Source organism: Lissotriton helveticus, chromosome 10 (assembly GCF_964261635.1).
Source record: "Lissotriton helveticus chromosome 10, aLisHel1.1, whole genome shotgun sequence".
Taxonomy (NCBI): domain Eukaryota; kingdom Metazoa; phylum Chordata; class Amphibia; order Caudata; family Salamandridae; genus Lissotriton; species Lissotriton helveticus.
Genome location: NC_136071.1, coordinates 819,166,045 through 819,180,564, shown reverse-complemented (window position 1 = coordinate 819,180,564; position 14,520 = coordinate 819,166,045). Strand labels below are relative to the sequence as shown.

The window sequence follows — 14,520 nt, the reverse complement described above, 5'->3', positions numbered from 1 at the left end:
TAAAAACCCTCACCAGCCCTAAACTATGCCTATTTCTGAACCATGAGCCCCTCAACACGCGTTTGTTCCATCATTGAACCCCAAAAGCCCTAAACACCTTTCCAATCCTGATCCCTAAAACTTTCTTACTACCACTAACCTCCTTGCATTCCAGATCCCTTGTAAGTCCCTCACCACCCAGGAACACTGTCCATTTCTGTTCCGTGATCAACCTTCACCACCCCTAAACCCCCACCCTATCCCTGAATCCTAAAAAAACATTATATATTCCTGAATTCTACTCATCATTGCCCACTAAAAAACCCTCATCACCCCCTAAACATCACCCATCCCTAAACCTAAAAAACACTTACTAATACTAAACTCAACCCAAATTTAGTGTCATTTTATTTTTTCCTTACAATTATCTTTCCTTTAAAATGTTAACCTTTCATTTTCGGTCTAATTGTATTTCCTTTAAATTATCTTTCCTTAAAATAGGTTTTCCATGATTTGGTTTCCTCCAGTGTGATTACTCCGTTTTCAATTTTCCATGAATCCACCTATATCACTGAAACACTTTCTCCATCCAGCACACATTTTTCAGCATGTACAAGAAAGAAACAAAAATACCTATGCCCACTTATTGAAACCCATTTTATTCTACCTTATTGACTCTAATTCATATTTACCCTAGCAAGGAAGTTGTCATTTCATCAAGTTGGCACATGAATGACAATCATGGCTGGAAGGGGCTTGGTGGAGAAGTACATTTCCTATTTAATACCTGACTGTATTGCTAATATATGTCCATGTTATTTCCTCGATAATCTGTACAATATGGTTTTAGGCGGAAAACTAAAATCTATTGCTCACATATTTTCCAATTTTTTCATGGGATCTTTCATTGCATAAGAGAGTGCAACATCCCTTCTAATTGTCAACACTCATTTTACGTCACCATTTTCCACCAAAAATATACTACTTGTGAAAAATTGGCGTGCGCCTTGTCTTAGTCACACCAATGCAACTTTTGAATAAAATAGCAAAAGAACAGCAACGGACACATTTAAAGCCTTTTTAATGCATGGAAACTAAAGAAGCTAGAACCGCAGCTAAAAAGCACCATGCAGTTAGAAAAGCATGCTCTTGGTAACAGTAAAGTGAAGGGTTTTAGAAATATACAATATTTAAGTTGCACAACAAAGTTTTTTTTTATCCCGAATGTTTTATTTGCATGAAGTACACAAGCTGTAACGGGTCTGGGTCCAATGATTACCTAATGACATAAGAATAGAGGGTGTGTCCTGAGGGAGAGACTTAGACTACGTTTTAAACTAGTACGTGTTTTTTTAAGCCTCTAACCCAATTTGCATGCTGCGTAGACCTCTTTACATGCCTCTTTTGATCCTGCCCAGAAAAAGACAGGTTCATGGTACAAAAAGCTTTAAAACACTTTCAAACTCATAGGTGGGCTGAATTGTCACAAATCTATAATTTATGTGTTTTACACAGTGCAAATGAATATTAAAATACATTTTCAACTAACTTCAAAAAGTTGATACTTATGGGATATTTTACTTACCATGAGGTATTCCTAAAAGCAGCTCAGGGGCAAGGTAGTCTGGTGTTCCGAGTATCCGATCTCTTTCTACTGGAGCAGCACCTCTTCGTACGCTCTTTGGAGTCCGAAATGGTGTTTCCGCGTTACCCTGCTCACAGAAGACTTAGTTTAAAAACACAGTGGTCTGAGAAGGATGACAGACATTTCTCCTGACCAGTGCTAAATTTGTTCGGGGGCTAATTAGATGGATCGGGGTTTTCAAATTTACAAAAAGAAGCTGGAATCAAACATGCCTAACATTTCTGAAACAATATTTGTGCCCCTAGGAGAACAGCTAATTCTCCCTGAATACTACAACGTTCCAGCTACACCCCTGGCCAATGCCGAATAAGTTGTTTAGTAGCAACAAAAAACAACAATGCTCAGAAACAACTACTCAATGCAGTTGGATAAGATTACCACATGAATCCATGGTAATGAGGATTTAGTGCTTCACAGCTAGACTATCCTTTCTGACATATAGGCCCAACCACATCAACCAAAGTGAACCTGGACTAAAACACACATAATGTAATAATTTAATCATAGGAGGTCTATCACCTTTTAAGTTATATAAACAGTATTATATGCATTCCAGATCCTGCTGCCCTGGAGGTATCCTGTGGATCTTGTTCTGTGCTTAGCCCACTCCCAACCCAAACAAAACAAACACAAATAAGCAATGTCATAGTAAACAGAGGTGATGCATATACAAAACGAAGATTGGGAAAAGAGGTCAGTGACGCACGGTCACACGTTTTCAGGGGCGTATTTAGTACTGGCATACCCCTGCGTAAACAATTAAGCATCTATTCAGACGCAGCAGTACCCAAAATCCACCCAATCACCCTGAAGGTTTGGCGAGGACTGGAACCTATCTTAAAGCACGCATGCAAAAAAAAAAAAATCATCACTAAGAAATCAAACTAAAAAGTAACTATACTTGCCACTCATCTGTAAAAAAAGATTGTGACACCCTAAAACAACTAAATACATTTGAAGGTGCACATCATGTGGGAAAGATGAGCCTACACAAGGTAGATTCAACATATATTGTTATTATAGATCATAAACAGCTAAACTATCAACCTTTGAAAAAGGAAGTATGTAAATACTGGGAAAAGATAAACAAAAGATCTGCAACACATATTTGAACCGGGTATATAATTAAAAATGCAAAAGAGTGCTAGAACAAGATGCGATTGAAAGACTAAAAGGGAAAAAAACATAGTAAATGCTTGCCAGGTTGGACTTTCAATCTGAAATAGGTTTTGGTACATAAGCACACCATGGAAAGATGAAAGGAGAAAAAAAAGGATTTGTGCATTCATTTCTGGACTCGAGAGTTAATAGCTTCTGATTATTACTTTGAATGTCGCATCATTGTTCCAAGCCTAATTCAAACGGCTTTGGTGTGCTGTGCATATAGAGGAAAACACTGTTTAGTCGGTGAGTAAAATGTAAGGTGAGGCAATAAGGGGCCAGTGTAAGCACTCCTATGTAAACATTCATTTTCATTGTACTTTTTAAATCAGATTCATCCAAAGATATGTTCTAAAATAGACATTAAGCTTTGGTTGGCCACTTACCTGAAAAATACTGCAAGACTGCCCTTTTTGTGCAGGAGTAACTGCCATGTGGTATGCACTACTACCTGCTGGGGAGAAATCCATTGTTTCTGCAGAACCAATACTTATTTTGGAGGGTTCCGATACATTGGATCCTACAATTGCACTGTTAAAACTTCTAAACATGACAATGTTTTTCTTTCTCAAGCCAGAAAATTGAGTTATTTTCCCCAAAGCAGGAGAAGCCCACACCTCATTAAGGGCATGCGGAATAGGTTTTAATATTTCTCCTTCTTCCCGGCACAAATGCTTGCACTGGGAAGCATGGTCATCTATTGGTTTCAGTGCAATGTTGTGGGTCTCCGAACATGGCGACACAGCAGACAATACATTTCCCACTCTGGTTTCCTCAAAGGAAAGCTCTTTGACGCCCTTATTCAATTCAGAAATGCTTTTGTCCATCTGACATTCTGAAATAGACATGTTATGGGAAGACGTATCAGAGTCCACGCTTGAGGTTATGCCTAAAGTTTTGATGTCCTCACATGAGAGAATGCTGGAGCCGACAGGAGTCTTATTGCCATCTTTATCACACTGTTCATCCAGCTCACAGAGAAGGTTTTTTGCAACTGATGGGGTAGCTGTAACTTCTGATGCTTGCTTTTCACAAACATCTGTTTTTTCAACGTTCTTATAGTTCTCAGTATGGCCTTCATTGGCAGAAAGCATGAGAAAGTTTATTTCCTCTGTTAAACCAGTATTAGGTTTTGACTTCAAATCAGTAATTTGACAGCCACGGTTATAGTCTGCATTACTTTTTTTGGTTGCTGTGACTTCTTGGCTGGGACTCTTGTCAACTAGTTCAAATATTCTCTTGCCTCCTGCTTTTTCAAAGTTTTCCTCTTCTGTTTTGCATTTGCTAGCATCCAATAAGAAATCATCCAAACGTGAAGAAATCCTGAAATTGTCTTTGTCTATCTGTGTTTCATCAGAAATTAGTTCCTCGTCTGTCTGCCTATACAGGCATTTCCTGAAAAAACCTTTTGCAGAAGAGGAAACTAAAGGTGTATCTTTCAGGTCCAACTGCTCAAGGTGTAGTCCCTTCTTATTCACAATATCTTCACTTTCATTGGGAGTGCTAGTAAATGTCTTGCCCCCAGATTCGTTGTTATTTGGTGGTATCATGTTAGTCAGCTTTTCTGACATGCTATTTAGTTTTAACTTTTCAGTTAGAAAAAGATTAATTTCACTTTCCTAGAAAACAAATGTCAAGTTCAGAAGCATTAGAATATTGTACAATATTTAACTTACAAGTTATCCACACTATAAAATTTGCAAAATTAACAATAAATGCACTGATAAAACTGCCTTAAAATACAACACAAATTTATGAATCATTCCCTATATTGAAGCACTACAGGACTTTTTCACTCAGTCAATCAAGAAAACCCGTCTACCAAAAAAAAAAAAAACTCTAAAACAGTTTTCCAGCAATCACTTTTTGAATACATGCAAAGCACGACCAACCGTCTGGTTTGGTACATGAAAAATGGCTCAAAAACCACTATATACACCTAGTCTCTCACATGTGTATGCAATGTTTGAAGAAAAGCCCTTGTTTCTCTCTCAACTATCAAATGTGTTATAACACAGGGTAAACGTAATCAAACAAGAGTGCCTCCCACTACTCAATCACAGCCAAAAAATCAAGGCAAGTTGAAGACGCTATTTGTCGTTTTCAACCAGGTACTTTTATTTATACCAGTTACTTTTTAAGTTTATACCATGTTTGTCGAACACAACATATGATAGGCAGAAAGGACCTGTACATATCATAAATATTGAACAAAGTTAGGTTATTCAATGCAACATAATATCAAAATTAAATGTGGTCACAACTATACAAAAATCAATGTGAAACAGACAGAAACAATGAACATATATTACCAATACATGGTGCAACACATTTTTACATACGTGGAAGGTTTGATTAAAGCAAAGAAAGTGAAATGCAAAGAAAGAAAGAATTAGGAAAAGGAGCGCAAAAGTCAATTCGAAACTCTTTTTAAGCAATAGCTTAAAATTAGATTGTCCTTTTCTAATTGGCCGACGCGTTTCGAATCCAGGAATTAACTGTCCGGATTCTCCTCAGGGCATAGTTAATCTGTCTGTAGATTTACAAAAGGGAAAAAGTTTCAGTGTCATGGATAAGCAAAGAGGCAAGACTCCTTATGTTGTGACAATCAGCTAGCACCTACCGCTTTTTAACGAAGTTAATTCAGCGGGAGGATTTGTCAGTGCAGACTGGAGGTTGGGTCCAAAAATTGGAACGCCTAAAATCAAAGTGAGTGGGCATTAGCACAAAAAGTGAACTATTGGATGCTGGCGCATACGGACAATTAAAAAATGAGCGTACCGTCATTAATTTCAAAGCTGGAGGGGACGGCTGTCTTTTGCGGAAAGAGGGGCTCAGTGGCGTGTTCACAATGACTGGAAGGCCCGTGGCGCTGTGTGTGAAAAAATGCATATATCGGTATTTGGAACCTGAGGTCTGGGTCTAAAACCAGTTTAGTTCCGACGTGCGGAAATCATACCTTTTAGATTTTTCAGGGATTGGTCCAGGGGGATCCTGGTGCCTGGAAGGATTTCGGCGTGTCAAAAAGGATTTAGACGGGCTCCGTCTCCGCTGAGGGAAAACGGGAGTATTGTTAGTATGGTTCTGGCGTTTCCCTTATGCAGCGCGCTGATCAGCGGCACTTCGCCGCAAGAGCATCGCTTACCTCGGTGTGGCTCGGATAACCGCTCACAACATTCTGCCTGGTCTCCCAAGATGGATGCTGTCACGGTTGCTATGACAATAAGTCATTAAAAGTTCGCTAGAATTATGGGATTTGTAGTTTGTGCTCAGTCTCACTAAATCATTAAAAGTTCGCTTTGAATTATGGGATTTGTAGTTTGTGCTAATGTCTCATGTTTGAGTGGGTGGTGGCCCATATTTGTGGTTAAAAACGAGGAAGTACTGAGACGCGACCGGAGCGGTCGTCAGGAACCAAGACAATATTGGATCAGAGTCTGGCGACTTCAGATAAGCTGTTGAGGCCCCTCTGTACACAGTTGAATTTCATTATTAGATACGCTTCTGTTTTCAGAAGCATTCTGTCTACATCCACGTTGCTCTGTGACGGACGCAATGTGTACAAGACCGTCCATTTAAGTTGATTTGCATCATGGCTGGCATTTATAAAATGTTCAACCATGGGGGCAGTCATAATTTTATTCTTGATCCTGGACCGGTGTTGGCAAATGCGTGTGTTAACTTGTTGTGTGGTTTTGCCAATATAGATTTGGTCACAGGGACACTGGACCAGGTAAACGACATTCTTGGTCTTACAATTTGAAAAGTCTGAGTGTTTCCATCTGGTAGTCCCATGTAGGAACTCATCGCCCTCGATAGTGTTTGGGCATACAACACAGGTGCCACACTTGTGGTGCCCCGTAATTGGTTTAAGGTTCCACTGACTCAACAGGTCACTTTTCTTTTTGGGTAAAGTCACGTCCGCCCTCATGATGTGTTGTCCTACATTTTGATTCCTCTTGTAGGCAAACAAAGGATTTGATAATGGGCAGTCTAAATTCGCCAATAGGTGCCAATTGCTCAGCACTGTTTTTCTCAATCTGTGAGTGTCTGGTCCGAAGGTGGTGACACAGACCAATCTTTCAAGCTTAGGTTTGGGCCGTACTTGCAGCAGAGTTTCACGGGGGGTGAAACGTGCTCTTGTTAGTGAATGCTTTAACAATTTTTTAGGGTACCCCCTCTCCTGCATTTCTTGGCAAAACGTCTCAGCATGAGACGTGAAGTCTCTCAGGTTCGAACAGTTCCTCCTAATACGCAATAATTGCCCATATGGAAGATTAGATTTCAAATTCCTGGGATGAGCACTCTTATGGTGCAAGATGGTATTCCTGTCTGTATCCTTCTTATGGAGGGAAGATTTTAGAACACCATTGATGTTTATGATTTCAACGTCAAGGAAGGTCATCCTTTCATTGCTTTGTGCCATCGAAAATTTAATATCAATATGCCGGTTATTAAGCCAGTCATGGAAAGCTACCAGGTCTGTCTGGCTCCCCTGCCACAGGAGCCAGACGTCATCTATGTAGCGGAGCCATTGTAGAATGTGTTGTTTGAAGGGATTATTGCTGTCAACGAACATCTGTTCGTACTGCGCCATGTAAAGTACGGCCATTTCTGGGGCATAAGGGCACCCCATCGCGGTGCCCTTGACCTGCATGAAGAACTCCCCATTAAATGAAAAGTAATTCTTTTTTAATGCAATTTCGGCCAATCTTAGAATGAAAGCAGTGGGTACTTGGTGGGGCCTCTCTCTCTGGTTTAGATACATTTCCATCACCTCTAGCGCTTCTTCTTGTGGAATCTGCGTATAGAGGGAGGTTACATCCATTGTGACTAGCAGTTGGGTCTCAGGGTTGAACACTGTGTCTTCAACTTTGTTGAGGAAATCAGTCGTATCGCGTAAATACGATTTGACCGTTTACAAAAAAGGTTTCAAAAAGAAATCCACGTACTGCGACAGAGGCTCAAGACACGAGTCACACCCAGACACGATTGGGCGTCCTGGGGGATCTTGAAGGCTCTTGTGGATTTTTGGCAAGAGATAAAGCACTGGAGTTCTCGGGTGTTTCCTTAGTAAATAGTCATGCTCTTTTTTGCCCAAAAAACCACCGTCCACACCATTCTGTAATGTGTCTGCAATTAGTCTTTGGATGTCTTTGACTGGGTCTTCTTTGAGGTGTCTGTACCAGGTTGCGTTGTTTACCTGTTTATTGCCTTCTGCTAAATATTTTTCACGGGCCCACACCACCACCGCCCCGCCCTTGTCGGCCTGTTTTATGATGATGGAATTGTCTTCTTTTAGCGCTTTGATTGCTGCACGTTGTTTATGGCCTATGTTTTGTTGTACAAAATGTCTGCCTTTTTCCATTTTCTCTATCGATGACAGGAGGACCTGTTCGAATGCGAGAACCTCTTTAGGAATATTTTGGTAGGGGACAAATGTGGACTTGTTGCGCAGTCCAGTGACTTCTGTGGTGGGTGATGAGGGATGATTCCAAAAGAAGACCCTGAGACGGATTTTACGACAAAACTCAATAGCTTCCAGCTTGAGTTTCGTATAATCAGTTTTCCTGCCAGGCACAAATTTAAGGCCCAACGCTAGGACTGAATGTTCGTCAGGTGTTAGCGTTCTGTTGGACAAATTGACTACAGCACTTGCACCCTCTATGACTTGTATGAGCGGTTCCTGGTTCGCATCTCCCACGGTTGTTTGAACCGGTCCTTTGGCTGTTGGCCCTGGTCTAAAAAAGCCACCTGTTTTTTGTTTGGATTACGATTGTCGGACCCTGACGAATCAGAGGAAGAGGTTTCCGAAAATGTTGTGAATCTATTCCTTGAGCGACCTTGAAAGGTTGAAAGGGCTCTACGGGATTCCTGTTGGGTATAGTAATCCTCCTTTAAGAAGGGGTAAACTTGTTCGATTTTGAATGACTTCACGTCTCTTTCATATTTAAAAGTTTTGTCATTAATAGTATTATCTCTGAAAGTTCTGATGTCTTTCTCAATTTTCTCCAATAGTGTCTTGGCGTCCGTCACAGCCGGACTGGTCTTGATCGTCTCAATAAGTTCCTCGATTTCTTTTTGTTCTTGTAAGCACAACCTCTGTGCAGTCTCTATAGTATGGACCATGAGGTCCCTGCTGCACTTCGTATTAATAAAGCTGAAGCCTTTTTTATATTCTGCATCTTCCACGAATATTACAGGGACATTTTTCACCTGCAAGCCCCAGGGGATTGTACCCCCTTTCAGGTGCCTCAAGAGGAAATGTCCATGCAGTTCAGTGCGTACATGCTTTTTTTGTAATCGTATTAAACGATCCGATTCATTTTGTTGTTTGGCGGTAGAGCTGAGTGACACATTTGAAAAAGGAGAGTTGTCGATCAAATTCTGAATGTGATTTTCGCTAAAAGATAGCGTGTCTTTATCTGCCATAATTGTGGGGAAACGGGGGTTCCCAAAGGAAATGTCTCACATGTAAGAAACAAACGACAGAAGTGTCCGTGAACTCTCGCGGGAAAGGACCCGCACTAACTAGAAGAACAAGGGGAGCTTGGCCCTAAGAGGACAAGTGGGAAGGCTGGGCCTAATGTATACGTAATCAAACAAGAGTGCCTCCCACTACTCAATCACAGCCAAAAAATCAAGGCAAGTTGAAGACGCTATTTGTCGTTTTCAACCAGGTACTTTTATTTATACCAGTTACTTTTTAAGTTTATACCATGTTTGTCGAACACAACATATGATAGGCAGAAAAGACCTGTACATATCATAAATATTGAACAAAGTTAGGTTATTCAATGCAACATAATATCAAAATTAAATGTGGTCCTAAATGTGGTCACAACTATACAAAAATCAATGTGAAACAGACAGAAACAATGAACATATATTACCAATACATGGTGCAACACATTTTTACATACGTGGAAGGTTTGATTAAAGCAAAGAAAGTGAAATGCAAAGAAAGAAAGAATTAGGAAAAGGAGCGCAAAAGTCAATTCGAAACTCTTTTTAAGCAATAGCTTAAAATTAGATTGTCCTTTTCTAATTGGCCGACGCGTTTCGAATCCAGGAATTAACTGTCCGGATTCTCCTCAGGGCATAGTTAATCTGTCTGTAGATTTACAAAAGGGAAAAAGTTTCAGTGTCATGGATAAGCAAAGAGGCAAGACTCCTTATGTTGTGACAATCAGCTAGCACCTACCGCTTTTTAACGAAGTTAATTCAGCGGGAGGATTTGTCAGTGCAGACTGGAGGTTGGGTCCAAAAATTGGAACGCCTAAAATCAAAGTGAGTGGGCATTAGCACAAAAAGTGAACTATTGGATGCTGGCGCATACGGACAATTAAAAAATGAGCGTACCGTCATTAATTTCAAAGCTGGAGGGGACGGCTGTCTTTTGCGGAAAGAGGGGCTCAGCGGCGTGTTCACAATGACTGGAAGGCCCGTGGCGCTGTGTGTGAAAAAATGCATATATCGGTATTTGGAACCTGAGGTCTGGGTCTAAAACCAGTTTAGTTCCGACGTGCGGAAATCATACCTTTTAGATTTTTCAGGGATTGGTCCAGGGGGATCCTGGTGCCTGGAAGGATTTCGGCGTGTCAAAAAGGATTTAGACGGGCTCCGTCTCCGCTGAGGGAAAACGGGAGTATTGTTAGTATGGTTCTGGCGTTTCCCTTATGCAGCGCGCTGATCAGCGGCACTTCGCCGCAAGAGCATCGCTTACCTCGGTGTGGCTCGGATAACCGCTCACAACATTCTGCCTGGTCTCCCAAGATGGATGCTGTCACGGTTGCTATGACAATAAGTCATTAAAAGTTCGCTAGAATTATGGGATTTGTAGTTTGTGCTCAGTCTCACTAAATCATTAAAAGTTCGCTTTGAATTATGGGATTTGTAGTTTGTGCTAATGTCTCATGTTTGAGTGGGTGGTGGCCCATATTTGTGGTTAAAAACGAGGAAGTACTGAGACGCGACCGGAGCGGTCGTCAGGAACCAAGACAATATTGGATCAGAGTCTGGCGACTTCAGATAAGCTGTTGAGGCCCCTCTGTACACAGTCGAATTTCATTATTAGATACGCTTCTGTTTTCAGAAGCATTCTGTCTACATCCACGTTGCTCTGTGACGGACGCAATGTGTACAAGACCGTCCATTTAAGTTGATTTGCATCATGGCTGGCATTTATAAAATGTTCAACCATGGGGGCAGTCATAATTTTATTCTTGATCCTGGACCGGTGTTGGCAAATGCGTGTGTTAACTTGTTGTGTGGTTTTGCCAATATAGATTTGGTCACAGGGACACTGGACCAGGTAAACGACATTCTTGGTCTTACAATTTGAAAAGTCTGAGTGTTTCCATCTGGTAGTCCCATGTAGGAACTCATCGCCCTCGATAGTGTTTGGGCATACAACACAGGTGCCACACTTGTGGTGCCCCGTAATTGGTTTAAGGTTCCACTGACTCAACAGGTCACTTTTCTTTTTGGGTAAAGTCACGTCCGCCCTCATGATGTGTTGTCCTACATTTTGATTCCTCTTGTAGGCAAACAAAGGATTTGATAATGGGCAGTCTAAATTCGCCAATAGGTGCCAATTGCTCAGCACTGTTTTTCTCAATCTGTGAGTGTCTGGTCCGAAGGTGGTGACACAGACCAATCTTTCAAGCTTAGGTTTGGGCCGTACTTGCAGCAGAGTTTCACGGGGGGTGAAACGTGCTCTTGTTAGTGAATGCTTTAACAATTTTTTAGGGTACCCCCTCTCCTGCATTTCTTGGCAAAACGTCTCAGCATGAGACGTGAAGTCTCTCAGGTTCGAACAGTTCCTCCTAATACGCAATAATTGCCCATATGGAAGATTAGATTTCAAATTCCTGGGATGAGCACTCTTATGGTGCAAGATGGTATTCCTGTCTGTATCCTTCTTATGGAGGGAAGATTTTAGAACACCATTGATGTTTATGATTTCAACGTCAAGGAAGGTCATCCTTTCATTGCTTTGTGCCATCGAAAATTTAATATCAATATGCCGGTTATTAAGCCAGTCATGGAAAGCTACCAGGTCTGTCTGGCTCCCCTGCCACAGGAGCCAGACATCATCTATGTAGCGGAGCCATTGTAGAATGTGTTGTTTGAAGGGATTATTGCTGTCAACGAACATCTATTCTTACTGCGCCATGTAAAGTACGGCCATTTCTGGGGCATAAGGGCACCCCATCGCAGTGCCCTTGACCTGCATGAAGAACTCCCCATTAAATGAAAAGTAATTCTTTTTTAATGCAATTTCGGCCAATCTTAGAATGAAAGCAGTGGGTACTTGGTGGGGCCTCTCTCTCTGGTTTAGATAAATTTCCATCACCTCTAGCGCTTCTTCTTGTGGAATCTGCGTATAGAGGGAGGTTACATCCATTGTGACTAGCAGTTGGGTCTCAGGGTTGAACACTGTGTCTTCAACTTTGTTGAGGAAATCAGTCGTATCGCGTAAATACGATTTGACCGTTTTCAAAAAAGGTTTCAAAAAGAAATCCACGTACTGCGACAGAGGCTCAAGACACGAGTCACACCCAGACACGATTGGGCGTCCTGGGGGATCTTGAAGGCTCTTGTGGATTTTTGGCAAGAGATAAAGCACTGGAGTTCTCGGGTGTTTCCTTAGTAAATAGTCATGCTCTTTTTTGCCCAAAAAACCACCGTCCACACCATTCTGTAATGTGTCTGCAATTAGTCTTTGGATGTCTTTGACTGGGTCTTCTTTGAGGTGTCTGTACCAGGTTGCGTTGTTTACCTGTTTATTGCCTTCTGCTAAATATTTTTCACGGGCCCACACCACCACCGCCCCGCCCTTGTCGGCCTGTTTTATGATGATGGAATTGTCTTCTTTTAGCGCTTTGATTGCTGCACGTTGTTTATGGCCTATGTTTTGTTGTACAAAATGTCTGCCTTTTTCCATTTTCTCTATCGATGACAGGAGGACCTGTTCGAATGCGAGAACCTCTTTAGGAATATTTTGGTAGGGGACAAATGTGGACTTGTTGCACAGTCCAGTGACTTCTGTGGTGGGTGATGAGGGATGAAATATTTAGCAGAAGGCAATAAACAGGTAAACAACGCAACCTGGTACAGACACCTCAAAGAAGACCCAGTCAAAGACATCCAAAGACTAATTGCAGACACATTACAGAATGGTGTGGACGGTGGTTTTTTGGGCAAAAAAGAGCATGACTATTTACTAAGGAAACACCCGAGAACTCCAGTGCTTTATCTCTTGCCAAAAATCCACAAGAGCCTTCAAGATCCCCCAGGACGCCCAATCGTGTCTGGGTGTGACTCGTGTCTTGAGCCTCTGTCGCAGTACGTGGATTTCTTTTTGAAACCTTTTTTGAAAACGGTCAAATCGTATTTACGCGATACGACTGATTTCCTCAACAAAGTTGAAGACACAGTGTTCAACCCTGAGACCCAACTGCTAGTCACAATGGATGTAACCTCCCTCTATACGCAGATTCCACAAGAAGAAGCGCTAGAGGTGATGGAAATTTATCTAAACCAGAGAGAGAGGCCCCACCAAGTACCCACTGCTTTCATTCTAAGATTGGCCGAAATTGCATTAAAAAAGAATTACTTTTCATTTAATGGGGAGTTCTTCATGCAGGTCAAGGGCACCGCGATGGGGTGCCCTTATGCCCCAGAAATGGCCGTACTTTACATGGCGCAGTACGAACAGATGTTCGTTGACAGCAATAATCCCTTCAAACAACACATTCTACAATGGCTCCGCTACATAGATGACGTCTGGCTCCTGTGGCAGGGGAGCCAGACAGACCTGGTAGCTTTCCATGACTGGCTTAATAACCGGCATATTGATATTAAATTTTCGATGGCACAAAGCAATGAAAGGATGACCTTCCTTGACGTTGAAATCATAAACATCAATGGTGTTCTAAAATCTTCCCTCCATAAGAAGGATACAGACAGGAATACCATCTTGCACCATAAGAGTGCTCATCCCAGGAATTTGAAATCTAATCTTCCATATGGGCAATTATTGCGTATTAGGAGGAACTGTTCGAACCTGAGAGACTTCACGTCTCATGCTGAGACGTTTTGCCAAGAAATGCAGGAGAGGGGGTACCCTAAAAAATTGTTAAAGCATTCACTAACAAGAGCACGTTTCACCCCCCGTGAAACTCTGCTGCAAGTACGGCCCAAACCTAAGCTTGAAAGATTGGTCTGTGTCACCACCTTCGGACCAGACACTCACAGATTGAGAAAAACAGTGCTGAGCAATTGGCACCTATTGGCGAATTTAGACTGCCCATTATCAAATCCTTTGTTTGCCTACAAGAGGAATCAAAATGTAGGACAACACATCATGAGGGCGGACGTGACTTTACCCAAAAAGAAAAGTGACCTGTTGAGTCAGTGGAACCTTAAACCAATTACGGGGCACCACAAGTGTGGCACCTGTGTTGTATGCCCAAACACTATCGAGGGCGATGAGTTCCTACATGGGACTACCAGATGGAAACACTCAGACTTTTCAAATTGTAAGACCAAGAATGTCGTTTACCTGGTCCAGTGTCCCTGTGACCAAATCTATATTGGCAAAACCACACAACAAGTTAACACACGCATTTGCCAACACCGGTCCAGGATCAAGAATAAAATTATGACTGCCCCCATGGTTGAACATTTTATAAATGCCAGCCATGATGCAAATCAACTTAAATGGACGG

The 14,520-nt window shown here is 41.7% G+C and overlaps 1 protein-coding gene across 2 annotated transcripts in view; it reads right to left on the bottom strand.

Annotated features, from left to right (window-relative positions):
* The window catches only part of MASTL (microtubule associated serine/threonine kinase like), a 293,083-nt gene that overhangs the window by 123,954 nt on the left and 154,609 nt on the right, over positions 1-14,520 (bottom strand). For both annotated transcript variants that reach the window (XM_078663403.1, XM_078663404.1), the window contains 2 exons: positions 3,172-4,404; positions 1,565-1,691 (listed from right to left, as the gene is read on the bottom strand). In XM_078663403.1, coding sequence (XP_078519529.1) covers positions 1,565-1,691; positions 3,172-4,404 — 1,360 coding nt within the window. The remainder of the gene's footprint in view (positions 1-1,564; positions 1,692-3,171; positions 4,405-14,520) is intronic.